The 27,709-nt window shown below is 38.8% G+C and overlaps 1 protein-coding gene across 9 annotated transcripts in view; it reads right to left on the bottom strand.

The window, feature by feature from the left end:
* Positions 1-1,603: 1,603 nt before the first annotated feature.
* Positions 1,604-27,709, bottom strand: part of ABLIM2 (actin binding LIM protein family member 2) — a 130,576-nt gene continuing 104,470 nt past the window's right edge. For 4 of the 9 annotated variants that reach the window (XM_066185399.1, XM_066185403.1, XM_066185405.1 and 1 more), the window contains 8 exons: positions 27,274-27,327; positions 23,762-23,814; positions 23,026-23,161; positions 18,905-18,963; positions 16,884-16,938; positions 15,520-15,584; positions 15,268-15,348; positions 1,604-3,363 (listed from right to left, as the gene is read on the bottom strand). In XM_066185399.1, coding sequence (XP_066041496.1) covers positions 3,250-3,363; positions 15,268-15,348; positions 15,520-15,584; positions 16,884-16,938; positions 18,905-18,963; positions 23,026-23,161; positions 23,762-23,814; positions 27,274-27,327 — 617 coding nt within the window. In that variant the 3' untranslated portion in view covers positions 1,604-3,249. The remainder of the gene's footprint in view (positions 3,364-15,267; positions 15,349-15,519; positions 15,585-16,883; positions 16,939-18,904; positions 18,964-23,025; positions 23,162-23,761; positions 23,815-27,273; positions 27,328-27,709) is intronic. The other 5 variants (XM_066185404.1, XM_066185406.1, XM_066185401.1 and 2 more) reach the window with 3 other exon arrangements.

Genomic DNA, 27,709 nt, shown 5'->3' with positions numbered 1-27,709 from the left:
CCTAGCTGTGCCACCTTTGCGCAGAACAGACATCTACAGACCATTTCAAACTTTCATGGAAATGAAGTAAGGACACACAAGAGTACTTGTTCATCTAAAGTCAGCAAAGGTTTTGTGTATGGAAGCCAAAATTCCTTTTTGGTTTTGGCTGGTAGTAGGAATGTAAGTTGATAAACTGACTGTCTTCTAAAACATTTTTGCGTGTTTGGCACTGAATGCATGCCTGTTTAGTGAGTAGTATAATGAGCACAAAAAATTACTGTGTTAGGGAGTTTTGTGAGATCTGTGCAACTCAAAGTACTTTTCTGATTGCTTGAAAGTGATTTGGTAACATGGTCTAAGAACTGCCAGTGGTAGTTCAGACTGGTATTACATTGACTTGGTAAAAACTGGCTTATTTGCCCAACAGACTGTAAGAAAAGAATCTCATCTGAGATTAGCTAGCCTGCAATGTGTACTTCTGCAGAGGGACTGCCTTTCTTTATATTCAGTGGACAGGAATATGATAGGGGCAATTCATCTCACAATTTGAAAATTAGGATGCAATCGAAGAGTCTTTTTTTCTCTTCACTGACCACAAAAGGAAGCACAGAATGACAAAGCAAATATAGAAAGAGGAAGGGGTACAACTCCTAATAGAGTTGGGCATTGTGATAAGAACTGATGCTTGTGACTGAAAAAGTCTAGATGGGGGTATGTAAAACAAGAGTTGTATCTGATTTAACTTAGATAGGACAAGGACCTTTAAGAGCCACTTTTAAGGTTTGACATTATACCAGATGAACTGTCTCAAAACAGTGTGAATGTGTCAAACAGCTCACATGAGCTCACTATCCTCACTTGTCATCAGCCATACATCTGCCGGTACATAAAAGGTAGAGCAGCACAAAGCTGTTGATTGGCTGTGGTGCTCACTAATGCACTCCTGTCTTTCAGCAGAGGTTGAATCCTACACCAGTACAAAAGCTGCTGTGGTTAAGAAATTCTCAAATTTTTTTTTGAAAATCCATACTGAACCTGATCTGCACTGATACCTGGATTTCTTTGATCAACCTGCAATTTTCTTAATCACTGAGAAGATGCCTGCAATCAATATGATGTCCCAGGAATGTGTGGATGACAGGAGTGGTCATCGCCAATGTCAAACCTCATGGTAATAGTTCTCCAACCAATGGTTCTCCCAGATTTAATTTTTTGTAGTTACAATAGACCCTCCTGGTCACATTTAGGGTTGGCCCATTTCAATGGGTTGCCAGTTTTCACAAAATAATGCAACAAGAAATTCTGAGGTTGAAGAGCATTATGGATGTGGTCTACATGCAATCAGGAGCTGTCATTTGAAACTGGCTAGTGGTTCTCTACACAGGCTGATGGTTCTGTACATCACGAGTGAAGCAACTTCTGCTTGGTGAGATGTGACAGTTGCTTAATGCATTGTTTAAATCAAGACCAAATTTACAGTAACTTGATATTCAGAGGTACACTCAGCGCTCTCCTCGGTGAGAAAATTTAATGCAAATTAGATATTATTTACATGAATATCATGGGAAGACCCAGAACAGCAAAATGATATAAAAAAATTACACACACATTAGCAAAGTCATTCAGTTATGTCTTTGTTTTAATGAATTTTTTTAAACATTTGTATCATCAGACAAAACATTTATGTCATGAGAAAATATTTATTTCCAACAGCATGGACTTTGAAAGTTAGTTGGAAGAAGGCATGTTCAATGCTATGATTTTTCCAATGCTGGGTCAGTTGAAATAGTGTGTTGTAGTGCATATATTAACCAGTTACCTTAAGGAAATGCGAAAAGACATAGTGAAGTAGGAGGTGAGTACAAACATCCAAGGCAGTAAAAATGCAGAATACTGACACATGGCTGAAAAATGTACTTTTCGTAATGCTCATTTAGTATCACACAAAACTAGCAACTCACTTTAAAACATTCTTTGTCAGCAACCATACCTCTGACCAAATGATACTATTAAATTTAATACACTCTTTCAGCTGGAAGAGATATTAAGGTCTAACACTTATATCAAATGCTTAGATTTTGTTAGCTTTGCTTGTTATTTAAGATAGTTTCAAGGTACTGCACCAGTATCACATAGTTTGTTTTTTTTTTTTCAAATTGACTTGTACAGAAACATGCAAATATTAATGCATGAGGGTTTTATGTATTTGATTCTAATTGTCTGTATTACTGATAGAGCACACCAAGCTTTTTTGTTACATTTTATGCTGAACTGTTCCACTTCCACATCTACCAAATGCCATCACAGTTCTCTCATGGCTTACTGTGTAAAGCTGGAAAGTTGAGAAAGTAAGAATGCCTTCACTTAGGACATATATTAATGAAAATAATTCTTGTATAGATAGATATATCTATCTACATAGTAAATAAGATTACATGGTATTTTATCAGCATGAAATGTAAAAAAACCATTCTTCAAACACCCCAAATTAGTAGGAAAACACAGTCAACTGGCACAATACACTCTTAAACCAGTTTTGTATAAGGCTTCAGTTTTCCTGATGAATGGGACTAAATCTTAGTAGGTCTGTATATATTTTAGTAACTATAACCGCTTTATGTCACAATATATTCTTAATAAAATAAAAACTCTGGTGTTGTAATTAAAGATAGCTAGTTACCTTCTAGACAAATATGATCTTTTAAAGAGTACGCTGTGTTTAAATACAAGAAGTAGAATTAAGGTGCTTCCATATTTCTGCTTTCATTCTTAAAAAGTACCACAGATAAACAATCGCAATAATTGCTTGCAGATATACTTTTCTTTGGCTTTTACCATATTTTTAATAGCATCTGATCCCCCGCTGGAAAATTTTTATAATAATTCCTTAATTGATTCTGTAAAAATTGCATTATAAAACTGAATGGAACAAAATGTTGGATGCATTTCCTGTGTACAGCCACACTTTTCTTTCTTCCTTTTGGAATTTCCATTTGCATCAGGCAACAAATGCAAGCAACAATAAATTTAAAGCTAGATTTTTTGCACGTTGTAAACTGGGTAGGACCAGGAGTTACTGACAAAACCAGCTGGAAATGCAAGATTAGCAAATTCTCAGTATCCCAACACATTACCATCTAATCTGTCTTGTTTCCCCGACACATACTAACACAATGAAGCTGGACAATGGTTCAACAGCAAGTGCATGTGATAGTTCTGGCAAGACTATTTTTGTTTTGATTAAGCACATATTTTATCCAGGAGGGTTTAGAAAAGCAGGGCCTTTTTCTTCAGGTCATTCCGCTTCCAAAGCGCCAGACGATCAAATTCCTCAATACTCATTTTGAAGACTTCCTGGAACTCTTCAGGGGACAAATGCCTCTTGAAAATGAAAATACAAATGATATCATTAAGCTTGTCTGTGCACAGGAACATTTCTGCCCTAAGTTTTAAAACACACCACAAAATAAGGCTTTAGGGTTTGCATTTAAATTCCGAAATTGTTTCCGGAAAAGACAGCATCAAAACCAAGTGAGCTAAGAGTAGCTGGGAAATGAAATTATTGATGGCAATAGTGACTTTTGAAAAAAGTAATCTTTTCAATATAGCTCTAACCGAGCAGAAGCTATGGTTTTTGGGAAAAAGTATGTTTATCCAGGGTGCCTGATCACAGAGCACACTGAGACAAATTTAAGTTATTCCAGGACTTTAAAGAGATTGATAACAATGTAATTTTAGAGTTGGATTTGTTTTGCCTTGATCTTTAATGAGAGCAGTGGACACCACATTGGTCCACTAATAGCAACCTTGTAACAAAGGAAAGAGCATACTGCTAAATTCTGAAATCCAAAATGTGCTTATCCATGGGGAAAGACTCTACTCAGAAATTCAGCCGGATAAAGTAGGGGGTTTTCAAATGTTGAGAGATATGCTTCTATTTGATGTTTTCATGCTTTAATATTAAAAAAAAAAAAAAAAAAAAAAAAAAAAAAAAAAAAAAAAAAAAAGAGAGAGAGAGAGAGAAGAAGGGAAGAAATCCAACATGAAGAATTGGAAGGAGGTAGGATAACAATTCCTTAGCGATTATTAGCTTCCATACAGAAAAGGTAGAAAAGGTAAATATGTGAATGAATTTGTACATCAAATTTCACTTTCCATTTTTAACAAAGACTTAATCTTTGTAACATAATTTACCCAAGAAAACAAAAGAAATTGTAAGAAGTCATTATATATAATTACTTTGAATGGCTATCATGGGTCCTTGTTTCTTAAGAAAGAACAACCTTGTTTTTTTTCCCTTGAGATTCCACATATTCAGAACAGCAGTGACTAAGATCTTGGAACTGAGCCTTCACTTTTCATTTGACAAATGACAGCAACCCACCATAAGTGCTGCTCATAGCATGGAACAAACACACCATGCATATTTAGCAAAGGAGATCATTTTCCGCATAAAAATAAGCAACATCTGACAATGTATTTTAGAAACAATCTCTCACTGACAGAATTTATATCTATTGGGCTCAGAAGAAGAAGTTACTTCTCTCTGCATTGGTTTTTTAAGAAGATATTTCTGATAATCCAGTGGACAAATGCAAGTAAGTTTAACTTCAGCAACTTCTCACAGCAAGGAACATGTCTGTAGGTTGTAGGATTGAAAAAGAAGTCTGACTGAACAAAGTGTGTAATACTTTATTTTATTTTCTAGATTGTGGATAAGGCTTGAGACATCTCCTCACTCAGGAGAAAGCAGTGGCAAACTGTAGTTCTTACTGAAAGAGAAAATGAGAAAGCCTATATACCCTTGCAGGTAAAGCTACCCTGCCAACCTTCCAAAACCACATAAAATAACATATAACTTTAAAAGGACTATGTTTTCACCATTTTTCTTTTCCTGAGGTAATTTACACCATGTATTATGAGAAACTTGCTGCAGTCTCAGTCATTGGATGAAAATTCAACAAGCCCTAAATCACCCTATCCTCCAGGGTGCCAGACATTTGCTACATCTTCTCCTCCTAATGAAGCTTGCCACCCATCTCAGTATAAACTGTGCAATTCCCCGCTCCCTCTCCAATGATGTACTCTGCCATTTATCCATTTGTTTTGCCCTCAGGCTTAGTGAGCTTTTGATCCACACGCAGCTATCCAAGCCAGAATGAATTAGTGGTGCACTGTGCTCCTCTGCCTGTGCCCAGATGACACCACCTTCATTCTTTGCATACACTCATTTTCTGTTTCTTATACCTAAGTTTTGTTTTGTAACAGCACTAATTTTTTCCTCCTCACAGAAGGTCTCATTTGGTGCTGCCTGGTCTAAAAGCAGTTGACAGTTTCCAGCCCAGGGACAAAGTGACTGAGATGGGGAAAGCATAAACTTCCACATCCATTTAATTAGAGAGTTTCTTTGCTTTTAGCTTTCTTCCACATATGCCCTCATCTCAAGGACTAACAAACTGACTTCCATATTAGCAGTTTCTTACTCCATCAATGCTTTATCCACATGCAAAAATAATTCTGGTAGAAGGGAACATTCTCCCTTTGGTCTGAGCTCTCTCTGGGTTACCAGTCTGCCCCCAGTGTAACATATTTCCTGCTGTTGTCCCTGCATCTTAGAAGATTTCACCATACCCTTCTTAAGCATCATGGGCTCTAGATTTGGGACTGACCCTAGAAACAGCAATTACTTAAGTTCTCTCTTCAAATTTGGAATAAAACTTTGGTCCCAGAAAGATGTCATCAAACTGGCAAAGCTTCAGATAAAAGCAATGCAAGTAATTATGGGTGGCAGCGTGATTTATGAGGAAAGACTAAAAGGCCTAAGTATGTCTAAGCTCAGCCAAATGATGACTAAGGTAAAATATGGTAATATCTACAAGTATTTGAAGGGTCTAAGCACCAGGGGAATACACCAGTGTGAGAAGTTTATGGCCACTTTTTATACTTTTCTCTGTATATGTGATGCTAAATTTTGCCTGCACCATTGTTGGAACATTCCTAAAAAAGCTTTGCTTAAAGCTTTAGAACCTAGAGCTCTTCCCAAACCTAAAGGCAGAAAAAATGCACCAGTAAGGTATCCTGGACTGATTCATCTTTCTTCTCAGCTGTTGGAATATTAATTTGTCTTAACTGAAGTGTTACCTTCTCTCATTAGTCAAACAAAAGGGAAATTGAAAACTATGAGCAGGGACTATGAAAGATATTCATCTTGAGGTATGAGAGAATATGTGTGAAAGCTACGCTTTACAAGGCCAAGAACATGATTTCCTTTTTCTTTTTTCAGTAATGGATCAGCTTAAAATACCCAGCTTTGTTAATAATGCATCACTGGGCCACTTAAGAAAGGAATGGCCAAACTTACTAGTAAAAGCAACCTTCACTCCTTTTTTTTTTTTTACTAGAGTTGGCCTTGTTTACATAGGAAGTCTGGGTGTTTTACAGTGTGCTAGGAAGTGATTCCTAATTCCCCTTGTGACAGTTTGGCCACAGTCAGGCAGCTTAACTCAATCTCTTTCTCTGCTCTGCATCAACAGCAAGGTTGGGCATGTTGCAGACACTGAGGAGAGTAGAGGGGACCTCCCAAGGTCCCGTTCTGCCCACACTCTGAACTCACTGTATGTAAGTGAGGTCATTTTGGAAGCTACATAATGATGTTAACATGATGCAATCTGAAAACCTTGCTAAAATAAAAGGTAAGCAGTTTAAAGATGACTCTTCATTACAATGACTGCTATACTGGACCTTACAGCATCAGAATATTTGTTATACAGTTAAGTGTGATATTCCTACAATAGAAAGGACTATGGCATCATGTTGTTTTGATAAAATTGTATTAATCTGAGGCTTTTATTAGAATATACTAGAACTAAGCAAGGGCTGAGCTAAACCTCTCCACTGCATTGCAACCACTAGAACAGAAAATCCCCATCCTCTATGAAACATGAACATGAGCAGTACAGACATGACCTCATTTTTTACTCTCTCAGAACAAAAGTAATTAACTGCACATTCAAGTACTTGCTCCACAGTGTTATCTCAGAAAGAAGTGGTGCTTTTCACTATAAATTAATGAGGCTTGTCTCTATTTCTATGGTCTGCTAAAAAGCCAGTAATAATTCTAAATAGAGTTATAATCTTTATTTAATTCAATGAGATTTCTTTTCCCTAAGAATAATTTAGTTTTTAATGAAATTCAGAGATGCTCAAAACTAATACCTAGTGTCATGGTTTCACCCCAGCTGGCAACTCACACAGTCATTCGCTCACTCCCCCCCCTAGTGGGATCAAGGGAAGAATTGGAAGGGTGAAAGCTGGAAAACTCATGTGTTGAGATAAAGACTGTTTAATTGGGAAAGAAAAAGCCAGACACACACAAGCAAAGCAAACTAAGGAATTAATTCACTGCTTCCCATGGGCAGGCAGGTGTTCAGCCATCTCCAGGACAGCAGGAGATGGCCCATCATGCATAGCAGTTCCTTAGGAAGACAAAACCTTCAGATGTTCTCCCTTCCTTCTACCCTCCACTTATACACTGAGCATGATGTCACATGATCTGGACTATCCCATTTGTCAGTTTGGGCCACCTGTCCTGGCTGTGTCTCCTCCCAGCCTTCCATTCATTTCCAACTTCCCTGCCAGTGTGGAGTGTGAAAAGCAGAAAAGGCCTTGGCTCTGTGTAAGCTCTGCTCAGCAATAACAAAAACATCTCTATATATAACCCTGTGCTCAGCACAAACCCAAAACACAGCCCCATACCAGCCACTGTGATGAAAATTACGCCAGCCAAAACCAACACTTAGGAACATGACATTAATGAGTAAGTCACAGGAAGATAAAATTGCAGTTCCCCTGCACAACATGGTGACCAGGGGGTGCTTCACAAGCATCTCTGTTCTGTGTCAGTAATTGCATGGGAGTCCTCATGTGAAAACCTGCTGATGTAGGAAGTTCAGAGGATATCCTACTTCCTCATGAGTCAATATCGAACCAATGAAAGAACTCAGTGGATGGCAGCAGGTGATGAGTTGAAGACTAGAAAAAATCAAGGTCCTAATTCCTAGAGGAATTTAAAACCTCATTTGCTCTTTGTTTTGCTGTATTCATGGGAAATGACAGCTGAGCACTACATTGCCTTTGCTGGAATCTGTAGTGACTCTTTCAGCCAGTCTCTCTGAGGCACTACCGTGCACTCTGTTTTGTAGAGCATAATTTTAAGTAGCTGTCTACTTCAATTCATTTCTATTCAAAGTCTTTGCAACACTTCCAACTTCTGATTCACAAAATCCAAAAATAAAAGCTGCAGGATCTTCAAAAATTTCAGTATGAGAAATACTCGAAATAAACACGGATTTATTGAGAAAGGTTTATTCACAGGTTAGTGAGTGTTCATGCAAATAGCCAAGCCTTAGGTCTTCTAGTTGATGCACAAGCTTTGCTGCTGAGATACAATCTTTTCCTATAGTAAGATTCAGGATTGTGGAAGTATCTCAGCACTTAAAAAGTAATAGCTTCTTCCTCTCTGCAGTTTTTCTCCCCTTCACTGCCCTTCCACTCCGTTCTCTCATGCCTCTCAAGGTTAGCCCAAATAAAACCCTCAGAAGGCGAATCAAAATTTGCTGGAAATTTTTTTTCTATTGACTTTGGAATTCTCATTTTGCTTTCACAACGTTTGCACTCTTCACCTCTCTTTCTGTTGCCCTGCTGGGGCTCAGCAGGCTTTTCAGAGGTTTCTTCTAATCCTGCTGCATGGCTAATTACAAAGCTGTAATTAGCCATGTGCCACATTCCCAAGGGAGTATTGAATGTTATGCTCATCTACAGCCTAATTAAGCTTCATGCTCAATAAATATTTGAAACTATTAAGTAATTATGTTATTGGGGAGGGAAAGTTAAGAAATGGCATGAATTGCCACCAAATGAACTTCAAAATGTATCAAGAGATGACTAAGGCAGCTCTGCTGATCAGAGGATAAGGCAGCAGGCACCTGCAGTTACCTCAGAGAAGGACAATTAGTGGCAACACAAATAGAGCCCTTGTGCAGCCAAGCCTTGCAGGAGCTGTAGATCCCCCTCCACACAGCAATGTGGGTCCCCAGAAAGGTTCCCAGGGAAAGCAGTGTAATAGAAGCAGTGAGAAAAGGAATCTGAGACCCTTCCCCATGCCCATATCACCCCAAGCACCTCTACAAGGCTCCTGGATCTGTGGCTGTATCTCGTTCAGTATTTCAGGGTACCACGGAGTCTCACAGAGAAGCTGCATTCCACTCAGCACTACCACAGGGTACTTCCAATTTAACCTCCTGGTAAGAACCACAAGGCACATAGAAAATCTTCTGTAGGAGCATTGTATGGTCAGTATTTTTCCCAGCTGAGTCATCCATAAAGGTACAAAAAACTCAGAGGAAGTATTTCTCTCAGATATATGAATATGTTATCTAAGCAGCATACACAGAGAACATCTCTGATGATAATCTATGCCACCATCCTGTCATTCAAACGAGCTTTTTCATTTCTGACACAAGTTATTGCCTCCAGCTGATGACTGATAAAAAATGCTGTATAATTAAGGAAATAATTCATAAATAAAAACAAAACTTGGAATCCATAATAAATTATGAAAATATAAAGAAGACAACGAGTTTCAAAAATTTCATTTGTTTTAGTCCCAAAATGCCTTATTCTTATAGCAGATTTTCTAGTTTCCCTTTGGTTGGACTATAGTGCACTTGTAATATAAATGTTCCACATCTAATCTCTGTTCACTCCTACAGTGTTTCCGCTCACACAGAAATCACTTTTCACATCATATCACATCAATTCTAATGCGTATTTTCATTTTATAATGGCTGCTTTTGTAAAAGGCTTTGAAATCTGATATAACATGCGTCACTGATCACAACACAAGCACATGCCTAGAATGAGAAACACCACACATATATTTTTCAAGTTAAACAGTGTGAAGTAGTTTGACTGAAATCAGTGACCCGCACTTTTTCACCCCAGGTTATGAGCTTTATTGTGAAGTGAGGCTGTAACCTCACAGCCAGCCCCAAACTAGGAACTGCAGAACACACAGTATTCCAGTTTTGCTCTCATTTCCCCCATCTGAGTTCCAGAGGAGGAGGGACACACAATGCTACTTGTATGAATGACATCCAGGAGCTTGGGCTCTTAAAAATTCAGGCTCAGTTACTGGAAACAAGTCCTAAAATGGTTGAAGCCCAAATGGCTGGGACCCAGGGTGATTGTTGAATGAAAACTAGTGGAAAAAATGTTATCCCTAAAGCAAATCCAGACAAGCAGTTCCAGGAGGAAAAGCATGTTTGACTTAAAGTGAGTGCTCTGTTCAAATAAGACTGCACCCATGTTTAAATCTCTCATTTCTGTTTACAAGAGAACAAGGTGGCAAATGAAAGTTTGCTACTTGACATTCCAGAGTACTTTTTCCTTAGCAATTGTCTCAGCTAAACAAAGAATGAACAGGCTCAAACAAAAAGAGGAATAATTTACTTACTACTGCATTTGATAGGCATGAATGGATAATGCTTTTAAGGTTTGACATTCAAGAGAAACAGCTAAAAATCCTAAGACACATTAAGATAAGGAAGTCAAATGAAAACACTAAAACATGGTTTCCAAATGGAAAATCCTAACTACATTGGCTTTCAAAACTACCAGCCTGTGACCACAAAAGAAATCTCATACTCTGTGATAAAAGCAACTGCAGAAGGGGAAAAAAAAAATCTATGCAGTTGGCCCTGAACTACCAATTTGAATGTGCAACCACTGAACCACACTGTTGTGACTGAAAAACAGGCAAACAATATCCAAGCTAAGATAAAAGTATCAGGTGCATGCTTTTAGGAGCCCAAGGCTCAAATGATAAATGTATTCAAGTTCTTAAAAAAGGTTTCAAGCTATTTGAAAGTGTCTGTAAGTCCAACTTCCTTTGAGAAGCAGCAGGTAAGGAATGTGCCAATGTGTACCATCCAAAGATGATGTGTTAGTCCTGAAAACTCAGGACTTAAATTGTCCAAAATGGGGAAGTTTGGTCTAGGACACTTACATTTTATCTGTTGCATTAAAAAAAAAAAAAAAAAAAAAGTTCCAAGACAGACCAAATTGTCTGTATTTTTTCAAATGTTATTGCAACAAACTCACCAAATAATCATGGTTTGTAATTATACTATATCTTCACGAATATATCATTCTAGGCAAGTTAGAGACTTACAGAGGTCTTCAAAGCAGGCCCGTCTTTATAGACCATGAAGACTATAAAGACAAAACAAACCATGTTCCTCAAGGCCTTGTCAGGCTGTGTTTTGCATGCCTTCAGGGGTAGAGACTCCAAGAGCCTCTTGGGCAACCTGTTTACTGCAATACTCTTCCAGTGCGGAACATTCCCCTTATGTCCAATTGTCAATTCCTTTCCTGCAACTTGTGACTACTGCCTCTTGGTTTTCCAGTGCCACCTTCTGGGAAGGGTATGTTCTGCCCTATAGCCCCTTTACTACAAAGGTGACCTTCTGACTCATTTTCAGCTTGCTTCGCATCAGCATCATCAGGAACTTTTCCTCAGAACTGTTCCCCCCGTCTTGTTCCGATGAATAGAGTTACTTGGTCACAAGTGAAAGAACGTGGATTTATTTTCACTGAATTTCATAAAGTGTCTGTCAACCATTCCTGCAGCCTGGCCAGGTCCCTCTGAACAGAGGCTCTGCTCACCAAAGCATCAGTTGCAGTTCCCTCAAGTTCATGTCATCTGCAGACACGGTGAGAGTGCAATTCCTCTTCTCCACCCAGGTTGTATAATTCACCCCTGCTTTGTTGTTCTGCAATGCTATGTGAATGGACTTGTTCTTCACCATTTCCTGTTAGAATAGCTGATGGGAATGCTGCTCCATTCATCTAGCGTTACAATAAACAGCACTGTGGTAGAGAGAAACTCCTAAAAAAATTCCTTGGCCAAATCCTTATCTACTGTAAATTCCTTGCATTTCTAATCAGCTTATACAAAAGTGAGATCCAGGCTATTAATTCAAAAACCAACATGCCAGTAACGTATTTAAAAATCAGCAGGCTGCTCATTATAACCAGTTCTTGGTGCTGCATGTATTAGTTCACTGTTGGCATAAACATCTCCTTGGAAGAGCACAAGGAACTGGGTACTTCTGTCTCACTGCTGAGTTAAGACAAGCAAACAAGAACATGCTGAGTGTTTCTACACTTAGTTACATGTACTTTTGAGGAAAGAATGACTATTACTTGAACGTATTTATTACCAGTTGAGCCTTCCTAATCTCTAGATACCTCTTGGGCTTAGAAAAATACGTGTTTTTACAGGAAAATATTTTTTATAATCCTTGAAATAAAGTTCTTGCACAACAGTGTAATCTAAAAAATACTCACAATGGGAGTGAAGTTAGGAAAACACTACCACCCATTAAACCCCCACCCTCCTGTGGTCCTTGAACATTTTCCAAGGTTTCATTGTAGCCTCCCTTAATTTGACCCCAGGAGCTAATACCCTTGACTTGATCTCACTTTTCATGATAGGTACACTCAATATAGGAGACTTTCCTTGGAAGAGTGAATCATAGACAAACAATAGTGCCCCTTCCATGACATCTATGATGGATCATTCAAAGTTCACAATAAACTATTTTACAAAGAGGAGGCTGCCTCAAGTCAAATTGTGAGACGGCTGTTAAACAAATCGACCTCATGCAAATTTAGTCAATCTTATTGCTCCTAAGTGGACCAGGAAATCAGAAACATCATGTGTGAGAGAGATATTCTGTTGATACCAGATACAGTAGAAATATTTTCAGGTTTGACAGCTGGTATGAAGCATAGAAGCTCTAGGTCTCCTTTCACTGACACCCCCAGTACCCTGGCCACAGTCATTACACCCAGGAGCCTGCTCTGATTTGCAGCAGCAAGAGCAAGGTGAGGCTTCAGCCCACACAAATAATCAGAATGAAACTGGTGTATTAGAACATGGATTTTTTTCTTAGGAGATTTTCCTAAATATATCACTCTACAGGTTGGATAATGTACATGGACTTAGCACTGCTACTATTTCTGTAGGCAAAATCCAGCCCTTTCACAAGTGATATTGGATGTGCAGTGTGAAAAGAGAACATCAGCTGGAAACCCATTCATACTGGAAAGAGCACTTGCCTTTTAGAGATCCCAAGTATTGAATCACACCCTCTACCAAGTGTGAAATGGACCTCAAGAAAAGGTGAAATATAACCTTAGTACATGCTTTCAGTATTCCCAGTGCTGTCCTCAAAAGCTAGAAGATACCAAGATATGTTAGGTGGGCCCTCTGCTAACAGACAGTTGTCTGTATCCACATTTCTAAGCCTGGTCTGCTTCTGTGCAAACCTATAAACCCAAATAGTCCTGGGCTCCCTGAGTCCTGGGTCCTGCCCAAGCCTGAAATTTGCTGAGTGCACAAGTCCATAATTAAATTACTATCTTCTACTTCTGCCACAAAAGGGAAATAATGATAAGCTGCTTTTCTATGCAAAGCTACTTATTTCCAGCACTTCTGTAATACAGAAGAAAGGGTCAAGAAAGAGGGGAAGAGGATGACAGGGAAGGCAATGGTTTGTGCCTGTCACTCAACTCTGCATATGGTTTGAATGTGTAGATGAGCAACTGCCTCTGTTCCTACAGTAGTTACAATGCTATTAAAATGCTTCTAATTTAATTGTTTAAAAAACTACCAATCCCTATTAAATGTAAGACAGTCTACAAAGGAGTCCTCCCTGCAGACACATGTGTTTAACATAGTGCAGCAATCAGCAGGATTGGCCTGGTCCCCTCATTGCTTTTCTGGTGCAGGTTTGAAGTAGATCTTGTTTATTGTTCTTTTTTGCAAACCTCAGTGAGATCTTTGAAGTGGCTGGGCTCCTTGAGCCAACAGGCCCTGTGCTGCACCTGGTGTGAGGCAGACTGAACAGCTCCAAAGTTAAACAAACAGCAATCCCAGCTGAGGATGGTGTATGAGTTACAGATAATGGCAGCCAGGGGAGGCATGATCCATCCAAAGCAAACTATATGTTGTCTTAAAAAAGCAATTTAGAGCTGCATTTGCTATTCAGACTAGTCTGTTGTTTTTAAACAAAGAATCTATTCTTTAACACCCACATACACATGTGTGTACGTATATATATGAAAGAAGCCTTTACAGGATATGTCCAGAGGAGCATCCCTCCAACTCCCTGCTCCTTCTCCCAGACTCATCATGCTTTTTAGTATTGATATCATGCCTTGCTATAAACCACCTTAAAACAGCACATAAATGAGGCTCTCTTTTTCCATACAATGAAATCAACACTACTTTCTGGGAAACCAAGTGACAAGCACATTCAAGTATTCAAGAGCATAACATCAATTTCAAAACATACTACATGCATGTATATTTGGTAAATTGTTTTTAAAAACTGATCTTTAATGAGGAACTTTCTGCTCCTTCAAAATTTTTCTTTTCTTGTTTTAAAGGTAATTTTTCTTCTTTTCTTGTCATATTATCAAGTTCAAAATACAGTAAATTTATTAAAATGTAAGTCTCCCTCGAACTCCAATATTGCTATCACATATTTTTTTATTTTATCTCTTCTTCAGCATAGTTCACAGAAAAGTTACTTAAGGTGTGCCTTTTATTCAGTCTTGTCATTGATCAGTCAAAAAAATCAGCCTTGGGAATTTTGCTTGAACATCAACTTCAGGATTTGATCTTTGGAAACTCAACTTTCTGTTATGAGATATTATATCCGTATTTCTCTATCTTAAGTGAGATGTAGATGGCACAGCAAAGCTGTCCTGGAGTGACCACAGATTACATAGCCAAAGGAGAAGTTGAATAAGACAATGGACCAAACATAGGTCCGTGGATTTTCAGGATAAACGGAGCCTTTTTGTAATATTTAGGTTATTATATGAAGATGTTTATAATATGACTTCAAACCAAAAACAAACTACACATTTTCCCACTCCCCACCTGAACTTCCAATACCTTGTAAAATCATCCAAAACTGATGGGTTTCATCTGTATCTTTGTAAAACAACATTTGGTCAAACGTTTGGCAGTTTTTTTGGCATTTTTTTAGTTAAATTGTCTACATACTGACTTTATTGAAAAAAAACTTTAATACATAATGGTACTGCTTTCTTCTCTCTTCTTTGTTGCTATTACTGAGGCACAGGGATATCCAGGATAGTAAGCAAACATGAGAAATGCTTGAAAAACTGTCAAGCAAATATCATTCCTACCTCCAGCCTGGTCCTGTCCACATCCTTAGGCAATTTCACACGAACTCGGTTTGTTACAATAAGTGTTTCATAAGGATAAATCTGTTAAAAAGACAAGAGCATATGAACTCCAGCTGAATCCAATTCTGAGGCATGGAAATGGTGGTATAGGGAACTTACTAAAAAATGGTACATACTTGCATCCTGATTTGACAAATATTTCACTGGGACAAAAATTAACAAAATAAAATAAAGGAAAGGAACCCATGTAACCTTGCTAGGAAGTGCTGAATCTGATTGTTCTTCCAGTGTTGGAAAAGCCCTTCTTACCTTGTATTCTGCAAAAGAATGAGAACAGGTTCACAATTTAGAATTTATAGCTGTCTTTTGGTGCCACCACAATGAACATTTAGGTACATCACAAATGTGCTATGCTACTACATTTCTCTCTTCTCAGTAGCTGTTGGATAACTGCATGCATAGTAAGAATTTGACCCCCATGACCTGAATACCTATAACACTGTCTATTACCAAAGCAATTGTCCTGGAAGTCAAAGGCTTATTACAGAAAATCCACTTCCCGATGCCATTGAGTTACACGGTGAGTATGTCTGGCAAAATGGGGTATCTCTTTTTACAGGAAGCTTATGTGCAGAGTTAAGTCAGTCTGTCATCCAAAACTCCTGCCCTTATTGTTCTTTACTGAAAACAGTTAAAATATACGGATTATTAAAGGCATGTCAGTTTGGTAACATATATGAAAATGACTGAGATAATACAATATTACAAAATGCTGACACCCTGCACTTGGGATGACTGCAGTGGGAATAACAATAGGGAAGAAAAGATGATTTGGGGATGTGGTAACAATGACTCCTGGATCTACACTAGCACAAGGGAATTCTAGTTAGGTCAGTGCATGACTATATATGATATGACTACCACAATGTTATCTATTCAAATGGTGATTAAATGCTACCAGAATAGCCCAAATGTTTTCACAGACCACTTTATGGTCTGAAATTAAATCAGAGATTGAGTCTACTTTTCAAAACCTGTACTTTAAACTATTCAAACAGAGTCATGAAACGAAGCATTAGAGTGAGATTTTTAAAGTGAGTTAAAGTATCTCGAATATAAAATTTTTCAGCTCTTTTGAAAATTCCAACCCAAGTTCCTTATTAACTGCACAGTCCACTTAAAACTGCAATAAAAGAAAATACTGCCAATAAATTCTGCTTTTTGAACTCTGCACATTTTAACCACACTATAGCACAACCAAGAAGCACAATGGACTTTTTCCAACAAGACTTGAAGCAATGATTATCTTAAATTTCCTCCTGTCTTTGATATGATATCAACACCACAAGGCTGTTGCCACATCAGGAATCCTGTATTGACTCAGCCTGGTTGCACCACCCTATGATGCAATACTTCTGTCAGGCCTTTAGGTTGGGCCAAGTAAAAAGAAGATTTTCTGTGATAAACATGATACTGAGCTGTGTCTCTGGCTAGTCATTATTATGTGGACTACAGGAAAATCTAAGAATAGTAACCTTTATGCTAATATGTCAATTAAAATCCTCAAAGGGTGAAAACACAAGGGGAGTGGAAATGCCATTGCAAAAAAAATGTACCTTTCATCCCCCAGCTTGCCTCTTGGTCTGTTTCATATTGGCCCATTGTTTCAGGCTGACAAAGAAAGAAAGAAGGAATGTTACAGCAAAACACACAAAACACTCCACTCTGAACATTGTTGAGAGAAAAAAGTAAGACATAGAACCAAAATACAGATCCTTGCGCGAGAGAAAGAGAAATAAGTCTCATTCAAATTTGACCTAATTGCTCAAGTAAGCAAGGTTACACTGACACTGTCACTTTTCTGTGATACTGATGTGTTACTGCCATCATCACAAATGACTTCTGCTGCACTGCAACTTTTCTCCTCCTGCTTCACACAGCTGGTGCCACTGACCAGGGAGAACTTTACATGTGCCATGTATGTGCTTTGTTTGAACCACTGTCTTCTTCCTTTGCTAACAAATGCTATGATGAAAAGCAGTACAGGAAATCAGAAAAGCACTATTATATGATTTTTTTTTTCCTAAGTCTCATTTTTGCCTGCTAGAGTATCAGTGGTGTGCACAGCTATGCCCACAATAACCTGCAAGGCTCCTTGTTGTTTGCTTTTGGGGTTTTATTTATGCAGCACTAGGATGGCTGATTAAAAATAACAAACCACAAAAGCTGGTATGAGCCTACAATCCAAACAGAGGACATCCATTCTGAGAGGAATTTTGGCCTCAAGGATTTGACCATGAGAAACCTTTTCAACTCTTAGACAGGTTTGTGATTCTTTATATGGGACAGATGCTGCCATCTGCTGCTTTCCCATCACATTGCAAGGCATTCTGAGTGCTTCGGCCTCGTCTCTGGGGAGCCTCGGGATGGTTTTGGTGCCTCACCAGGGCAGTGGCTGGGCACAAATCAGTGTCTTGCCTGCTTCAGGTCACTGGCAACACCTGCTCTAAAAAGTCGGAAAAACCTTCTTTTGACTCATAGGTGGGATTAGTTTTATATGGACCCTTTTAAATTCTTAAATATTACTCAATAAAAATTCAGTGTCATTCCTTTCTTCAGAGAAGAATTCAAGAAACCAGGTATCGATGCAACAGAGGCCTAATTAGTCCTGCAATATTAACTCAAAGGGATGGACATTTCAGCAGCTACTGAAAAATCCATTTAGCTACTCCTTGATAATTTCCTTCTTGTAGGTCCTCCCAAATGACTCTCAGTTTGACTCTTGTCACTGGGGAAGTTTAATCCTCCTCATGTGCTTTTGCAGGTTTCACATCTTCCTTTGGAGAAAGAAGGGAATTTGAACGAGGTCCTGTTCATGCAATTTGGACACAAATCAACTCTTCAAAAGGTAGGTACACAGGCATCAATGTATTGACAGTTCATTACTGCAAACCATAGTATTTTTTCACCAGACAGTATAAGCCATGAACTGAGAATTCATAATGCTAGATGCCAGAGAGAGAGGCCACATTGTCAAAGCTCCCTTTTTATTAAAGACTAATAAAAGTTGCAAAAAAGTATTAAAAAAAGAATTCCTAGTCTCTTCTGATCATAATTTTGTTAGACAATTTTCTTTCTAGATTGCTGCTTGTCATATAATCTTCATTGATACCTCTCTGCCTTAAAAGTACAATGGCTGTGTGTGAAAACACACACCACACACAGACACACATTCATACTCGGAAAAACAGATGTTTCAAGGAATGCAATGGATGTGAGCTGTTCCACCTTTGCTCTAAGATCATTACTTGCCTAATTATAGGCCTGTCTCTATCATTAATTCAAGCTATCCTATGATTAATATGTGCAGCCTGTACATCTCAGGTCTTCGTTTATTTTGGGAGGAGAATCAAGATTCCCAATGCTCATGATGCACAGAACTAAAAGGAGAAGCCTCAGTCAGTCTTACTCTTTCAGAGAGACAAACTGTAACCCACACAGGGAATGAAGCTGTCAGACAGGGCTGGCAGCCAAAACACCTTTGAAGTTTTATTACTGTGTAGATTTTCAACTAGTTACTGAGTTGTCTATTTATGAGACCTTATTTCCTGGAGAATGTATTTAAGTGTGTACCTACCTGATGTAAGCCATTTTTTCCATAGCCAGGTAGAGAAGCAGACTTAGAATATGGAAATCCTGTAAAAGACATGCAAACATTCTATCAATGAGATGCAATATAACGTATGCTCATCTTTTCTCCACATTTCATGCATATGAACATGTGTAACAATATCTAGAAACAGCTGGGGGCGCAAGGTGAAGGGAGTTGTGGGGCTTACGTTACGGAAGTCTCATGCACCTACATGATGCAAAGCCTGTGATTTGAGAGATTGTGAAATCTCTGCCTTCCAGCTTGGTGTTAAATCATGACTTGAAATTGGGATTAAAGGGCTTTAGCTCATCACTTCTGAATGTGCTGTATGAGACCAGGGTTATGGTTTTGTTTCTTAAAGAAGATGGGTTGATATCCTAGCACATAAAAAATAAAACCTTTTTTTTTTTCTTTCTGTGAAACTTCTCTTGGAAAAAAGCAAAAATGGAGATATAGGAGTGGATAAATTAAATCAGCCAGAGTATTTACACCCAAGTGAAAGAAAGTTTTAGGATGGAGAAAACAGGCAAAGTATATGAAAAAATAATGTAACACAATGATGGAACTGTGTGTGGTCATTATGAGACAACTGAAATGCCTTAATTTTATTATTAAGACTCTAATAAGAAATTTTAAAAGTTAAACAGCAGAAGAACAGAGACACATGTAATAAACATTCCTGATTCCGGTATAGCAGATTATGTAAAACTGAGTCAAAGTGTTACTGAAGTCAGATAGCTCAAAGAACTGAATGTACAATACTTCTTTCTGTCAAAATTGTTAGCAGTCTGTGTCCAAAGAGGAATGCAGGAAGGGAATCCAGACCCCACTGGATTAATAAATACCCTAAGGAGTTTATTAGGAATAAGCATACAGAAAGAAAAAACAAAAGATGGATCAGCAGAGAGCTCAAAATGTGCTGAGATAAACTGAAAACTGCCAGAAGTCAAGCTGAGTTAAACACTGAAAATGATATTAAAACAAATAGCAAAAGTTTCTCCAGCTATCCAAATAAAAAGAGAACAAGGAAAAAAGAAATGGGATCACTGGGAGTTGCACTGTGTCAGTACTCAGCCCTCAGCAAAGGTGAAAGACAACCCAGGTAGGGCTCGAGCACTGAAGGAGTATTTCATCCATGGAGCAGAAAGTGGAGAACTGAGAAAGGATTAAAAACTAATGGGGTAAGGGTAGGCCAGTGAATCACTGTCATGATGGAAAAAAAATTCAAAGCACTTAATGTACTTAAACAGGGAGCAATAAACTCATATGGAATTGCATATCAAATACCTCCCACCATTAGAGAAGGGCAACTACACTTTTGATATTTTAGAGAGGAAAAAATAATGAAAAAAACCTTACAATTGCCTGTTATGGGAATGGTAGTACCACCAGAGAGCAAAAAGTATAATACCTGTGCAACAGAATGCTTGTATCTGCAACAAAGCTGTCACCTCTGCTCCTGCCTGGAAAAAGCTGCTATGCTGGACATCAGTGTGGAGATCAATCTCTTGGCCTTTTGGCGACAGAGAATATGGGCGAGTGGGTTCTGTTCTGCCGCTAAATAACACTCAGGCACCGAGGAACAATGCCCCAGGGTACAGACACGCCTGCAGCAGAGCCCATGCGGGCGCGGAGCGGCCCCGGAGCCGCTGCCGGGCGGAGCCGCACCCGGGCTCCGGCGACACCGCGCGGCCGCCCGCGAAAAGCGGAGCGCAGGACCGGGCCGGAGCGGCCCCGAACACAGCACCGAGACCCGCTGACTCCAGCAACCTTCCTCTGTGTTCAGACACCATCTGAACAGCAGCTACCCGCTGCAGGGGTATGGCTCCTGCTTTGTCCAGAACGACATTCACTCCAGTCTGAAGCTGCGTCTCAGCACACCATGGACACATGAGCAGCAAGGGTTACATGCCTTCCTAGATGTCTGCTTTCCTAAATACACAACACTTAAAATCATGAATTATGGTAAATGATCAACTATTACACATCCACAGATACAGAAACAAGACCCATTTTCACAGGCGGATGTAAGGAGATACAAGCTCCACTCTTGCCTGTTAATTGCACAAGCCTCACTCACACTGATGTGCTGTGCTGTTAGCTGTGTTCTTCTGGGCATTTAAGTAATGTAATGTGGCAAAATGTCTTCTAGAGCAAAACAATCCTTCTCTGGTTTGCTCAGAAGCTGGACAGAAAAATGCAGGGCTTTTTGCTCAGAATATCTGGAAACATCACTACCAATTCACACCCTGCTAACTCCCTCCACTCTGCATGTAACCACTTGGCACCAAACCAATACCTAACAAGTTTATTGTCTCGGATAGCACTGACTATGCCACAGGGATGGGGCTGAAAGCCAGAGTTCTCAAGCCTAAGTGCAAGAGGTAGAGATACTACTCTTCTGTGGCCAATGGGGGGCATTTGACAGACTATAAATATTCAGAAGTAAATAGGGAAACACTGAATAGAGAAGGAATTACTTAGGACGTCCCCAGGTATTAAAACAGTCAGGTAAGTGAATAAAAGGATAAAGAAAGGAAAAGTGTACATTTCAGGAAGACAAAATTTCCTCAATGTCATTTCCATGTGGTTGCTAATTGGGTAATGGGGTCAACTTTCATGAGGGACAGAGAAATGCTGATTAAAAGCAATGGAAAATGAACTACAGAAGCTATATTGGCACAAATCTGATAATGACCCTGACACACAGGTGTGAATTATCTATTGCATTTTTAGTTTTAATAGTTCCATATTCCCAAGGTAATCAAAAATATGAAAGAAATGCTAGTATAGCAACACTCTCAGGGGGAAAAAATGAGCACCATATATTGTTTCTGTGTAACACTCCTTGGTGCGCTGTGTACTTCTCTCTGCTTAAAGTCTGTGCTTAAGGACTGTCTCTCAAAACGTGTAGAGGAGCATCAGATCTACTCCATAAAGCTTTCAGACGTACCCCATGTGTGTATGACAATGAAAAGTTTAGGTGTTCATCCCTGGGCAATGATTTACAGACGTTGAGTGTATGAAGCGGTCAGACTTGGTTTCCCCTGCACAGAGAATCCTGCAATACACCTTGTGCACGTGTTTGTGATTTCTAGTGAGGATTAAGTTATCAAATCTCTTTAAGCTAGACCAGTGAGACTGATGATCTAAAATAACATTTCTTCTTTATCTTGTTACAGCCTTGTGACAGACTATGTAGCATCTGTTTTCCCTCTTCCTTGCATAGCTAAGCCATAATTTCCTTAATATAAGTTGATGGAGCCAACTTTACCAAAATGCCCACAAGACTGACATCCTACCCTGCTGCCAGACATGCCTTCATTGGGTGCATTCTTTTGGAAAACTGCTTCCCCAGCTTATTTACCCTGGATGACCTGCTACTGCTGCATGGTGTAAAGTGGAGGAGGCAGGGAGAGGAATGTCCCAGTTATCTCTTAAAATTATTAAACTTTTTTTTTTTCATGTATGCAACTTAAAAGTAAAATTCAGGCCCAATGTTGATGCTTCTGACTTGCTGAATGTGTAATAAGAAATGTGTAGAACATGCTTTTGGTACTGACAGCCAGCACCAGTATAAAACCCAGGCCAGCACTCAGATTCAAAATTATTCCCTTTCCCACCTGGAATATATCTGTGATCTTATAACTGTGAGTGATGACCAAAAAAAAAAAAAAAAAAAAGCCTAAGTTCATCTCTGGAGATACGAAATGTTTTATGCATATCATGATAGAGAAGAAATGGCTCCATCCATATTCAAAATACATAGTCTGTGTCAAGGACAAATTAGCACAAATAACAAATCTGCTTGATACTGCCATCCTGTCTACTGAAAATAGGTATCATGTAATAAATGGGCACTTTTATGATGAGTGGATTTTTGTGGTAAGGAATCCCTGCTCTCCAAAGAGACAACAGTTCATTTACACAGGCAATGCAGCCTCTTTCACTAGTATGAAACTCAAAATAGTTTCATCATTGAAGTCTGCAGGCACTGAACGCTCACAAGCCATGGCAGAACAAACTGGGAGTAATTATGGCAGAGGTGAAGCACAAAGGCAGGCAGGGAGCTGTGTGTCCGCGGCCAGGGTGGGCGCAGCACTCACGGGAGTAGCCGGCAGTCGTGCCCTCCTGCGCCCGGTCGCTCCCGGCAGTGAGGGACAGCGACCGCGTGTCTGAGTCCGGAGAGTTGGTCCTGGTGTCCATATCGCCCTTCAGAATCAGCCAACTGGTCTTTAGCTGCTGAATGGAAAAGCCTGTTATAAGATACAGGATTTAACACCTGAAGGCAGCTCTCCTGCCTCAGCTGTCTCAGATGCCTTGTGAACTGCTTGTGTGTTTATGCTCACTGCAGCTTGTATCATCCATTATCAAATTATAAAAGCTGACTACATGATGACTTAGACATCACAGCTACCAGAAACCTTTAATGTTTAGCTGGGCTGAGGATAGTTTCTCTGTTCATGAAGCTGCCCACTGCACCCCACTTTAGAAGATGCCCTATGTCATTTTCCTATAATTAATCTGCTCTTGACATTTTTCTTCTAGGTTAATACACACCCTAAGTCTGCAGGATGAGCTGAATCACCAATGTAGATATTGAGACTGAGTGAAAATCCATGAGTTTATTGCTCTTAATCTCAATATCCCTACTTCTCTTTACTATAGAATTTTAAACCCTTAGGGTGAGAGATTAAGCTTTTCAATGTCTTTTTGGAAAGACCTAAAAGTAGTAATGATTATTTCAATTATTTAAAAGAATACCGTTACATATGTACATGTTTTAAAAATGAGTTACTTCAAGAATGATCAATACCTCCTTTTGTTCTTTCTCATCATTACCTTCTTACTGTCCTGATCCAAGCTTCCATCCTCCCCTTCTGATCTTCTTGCTGCTGTAATATTAAATTAATTTTAAAAATTTGAACAGAATACATCTTATTTTTTGTCTTCTGTTTTGACCGTAGTTATGTTCCAAATATTTTTAAGAGGAGAAAATCAACTAAAAACAAAGGTTTTACAGAATATCTGATATGTAGAGCTATGGTTTCACAGAATTAATAAAATTATTTTGAAATTATTACAGTAATACTCATCCTTCATGTATACAATGAATTTAGAGAATCTATTCCTGATGGATTTTGAACCTGCATTTTCAGGAAGAAATTACTTTGGGGAATGATTGGTGGAAAAAAGAATTGGACATCATAACTTAGGGACAAATTTCTATGGCCACCACTCACAGGGGAGTCATTTTCCCCTTCTGTGTCACAATGACCATCGAAGTACGAGTAGTCACACAGATATTTTGTAGTCAGCACACCTGGATCTCCTGGGTTCCCAAACAGGGCAGACAACCATGGTAAAGAAAATTATGAACAAACTTGGCATTGCCTCTTTATAAAATCTGCAAGAGAGATTGTGTCAGACGCTAAAATTCAAAATCTGTGACCAACCAATTTTTATGACTGTATTTTCCTTTTCTGCCCATACTGTCCTCTTAAAGAGTGTTTTCCAAAAAAAGTTGCTGATGTTTTACCATTGGGTTATTTCCTTGTAACTTTCCAACTTGCTGAGAAGAAAACTGAAAACCTAAAAGCTCTTCATTAGATAGTTCCCAACCCTCAAATGTGTTTTCGCCTTGTCTTTTATTTCCCAGGGTATTGCTCCAGACACCAAGTTACAATCAAGAATCTTACAGAAAGTTTTGTGCCAAATTTCACACAATTTCAGGTAAGTTCTTAAAATTTGAGCCCACTTGCCTTTGTATCCCTCTGGGTAGTTTGGGGAAAGTTATAATGGTGCAGAACTGGAATAACAGAAGGACATAACTTTAAGCCCATGAGAAATGAATGTAGCAAGGGGGTTGTCTGCAATGCCTGAGAAAAATGGCCCTGTGGAATGCAATGTAAACAGAAAATATTATTAAGAGAAAGGGTATGATAATAAAAAAGCTAAGGCTCAGATGAGATTCTTAGAGACAGAGATGGAGAGGAAATTAAATTGCACCACTAGAAGTGCTGCAAAACGCCCAGCAAGTTGGTAAAAACTCTTCCCTCTCCAGTTCCTCAGCCATCATATCTGCAGAGGAACTGCCCTGCATCTAAACAACACAGGCAAAAGGCCACCACCAAAAGCATTTCAGTGTTATTCTGATGCACTTTCTGGTGCCATCACACAGCTCACATCCAGAACTTAACTGGTTTTGCTAAGGAGGTGGTAGTTAAAAAATGACAAATTGTCATAAGGAAAATATCTGTAGGTTAGAGGTGAAAATCTGGAACTGTAGAGGGTTTGGCTGCTTCCCCCCACCTTCAATATGGTGGGAAAAAAAATGCTGGGTTAGAAAATATGAACAGCATTATGAAAACACACAAAGCTTTTGCAGTTATTTCATAGCATCCTGACAGGGGTATTTTCCCAAGATGGCAAGCTGCTTCTCTGAGGAATAAATAGGGAGGAATATTCAAATATGACAGATGATGAATAAAGTTCCTACATTGCAAGAAGGACCTAACCCTGGTTCACAGATATCTTGGGGGCACACCCTGAACTGTGAGTCAACAGGTCATTCCAGGTTATGCGTATGGATCTTGCTCTCATTAAATCAGAAATCCCTATAGAGGATCTGATGCATATTTGGAAATTTTATTTTTGTTTCAAGACAACTGATGTTTTCAAAAGAAAGAAAAACAAACAAACCCATGCTTGATTCAAGAGTTCTGTCCAGAAATTTCAAATGTTCCACAAGATCTTGAGAGCATCTGACTCCAAAGACATGCAGAGGATTTACAACCAAAATCAGTGAGGGCCATGAAGGCCAGCTCCTCCCAAGTTCCCGAGAAGGCTTCATATAACACTCTGCTGGCAAATAAATCCAAGTGCCCTGAATTTCATCAGTACTGAGCATTACCTTCACCACTACAAGGGATACTCGGTTCTGCCATGAATCCCAATGCGATTTCAAAACTTTTTTAGTAACCTTTAAATGATATTCAAATATTTCTAAAACATACACACACAACCATGCAGGCTCCTACACTCTTCACTTTCCAACCCCAGCTCTGAGCCTGATCTCTTGCATGTCCCATTTTTCCACCACCTTTTTTCATTCTGAAGTTGGTTGTTTATAGTAGAAACACAGAAGCTGTAGCTACAGCAAATCTATTGGGTGCTGATGTAACTAAAGCCTTTTAAAGCCAAATGTTTTGAAAGAGCTTCTTGCACTTCTTGTTTTAAAGAACATTTTTGCGCTTGTTTGTTCAAACTTGGTCTCTTCAACAAAGGAATGTTCTCTGGCTCCTTTTCAGCATGAATTAGTTCAGTGTCCCATTAGCTTGAGGATCTGAATCATCACGTGTTCATGCTTTAGCTGGGAGTTCTTCCAGAACAAAAGACAAATCTTTTAAATTTGATTTTCATTTATACTATTTTTATTGGAAGGAAAGCTTATTGATTTTTGTTGTTGTTGTTTCTGGATTTATGTCTTTTGAGGGTTTTTTTAGTTAGAGTAAATTATGTTTTCCCCTCTGGTAGGAAAAAAAAAAAAAGTATTTCCAACACAATCTTCTGGAACACCTATAATCTAGAAAAGAAAGTTTAAAACATATATTCTTGTTAACCTATTGAGATTGCTGACTTGCTAGTTTAATTGTCTGCTCACTTCAGTGATTACGAGGACAACTCCATACAGCAGTGCAAAACTGACATAATCCAGACTTTGGCAGAGAGCAAACTGATATAAAAATGCCTAGCCTGCAAATATAAAGCTAGTGCCTAGAATCTTCTTTGCAAACCAAAAGTATCTATAAAATTAAATTACATAGCCAGGATACAGGATATGAGAGTCCTATCATCAGCTTCTGTAAATGAGTGAAACTATGCTGACTTACACTAGATGATTGTTACTTTGCATTTGTTCATGATTTTTCCAAACACCATTACAATAATCAACTTTTTCATTGTCTGTCTTCTTTTTTTTTTGCTCAGCCTGAGAAGTTTCATCTCATGATTTACATTGAGGAGCAGGCACAGAAAGGCAGGAGAGGGCAAACAGGGTGTGGAACAGCAGTCAAGGGCATAGCACAGCAGTTTATGTGGCACTTATTATCAGCTCTGAATCATCACGACATACCAGAACACCAGTATCCCAGTTTTGGAGAACTTAATGTATCTTTGGACATCATGTTATACAAAATGTTATTTAATTTTCATGTAACTTTTTCTCCTTTTCTATTTGAGGTTATAGGGACATAATTAAATGCAAAGACTACAGCAAAAGAATTTGGGAGTCAATACACTTTTTTTTGTAAAGACACATAAATAAAACTGCAACAGAGAAAAGCAGACTGTACCATGCTGTTTGTAGATAGGAGGTTTCCTATAGATGTTATCTTTTACGCCAGTGTCTGAGGAAGAGGAAAGAGAAAGGAAAGAATGAAAGAGTAAGCAAGCAGTTCAGACCACACTGCTCTTGTCTCCTCTCAGCAACAACAATGCAAAAACTTCAGCAAAGACTACACAATCATTCAGTGGTTTGCTATTCACTGGTTATTAGAATAGAATAGAACTTTATGCATGATATTCTGAAAACCTTTATACCTACCTATGCAACATAATCCCCCCAAAGTTGCTCAAAATGCTCTAAGACAACTTGAGTGGCATCCATTTGGTGAGATGTAGGTGGTTTCATCTGCAATACCAGCACATACTTCATAGACAGCAAAAAGAAACTGGCACACTTGCCACTATTTAGAAGTCATATAGGAGTGCAACAGACTACTATAACTG

Source organism: Chamaea fasciata, unplaced genomic scaffold, assembly GCF_029207755.1.
Source record: "Chamaea fasciata isolate MVZ Bird 193981 ecotype frontalis unplaced genomic scaffold, bChaFas1.0.hap1 SCAF_6, whole genome shotgun sequence".
Taxonomy (NCBI): domain Eukaryota; kingdom Metazoa; phylum Chordata; class Aves; order Passeriformes; family Sylviidae; genus Chamaea; species Chamaea fasciata.
Note: the sequence above shows the minus strand (reverse complement) of the source record. Positions and strands in the feature narration are given on the sequence as shown.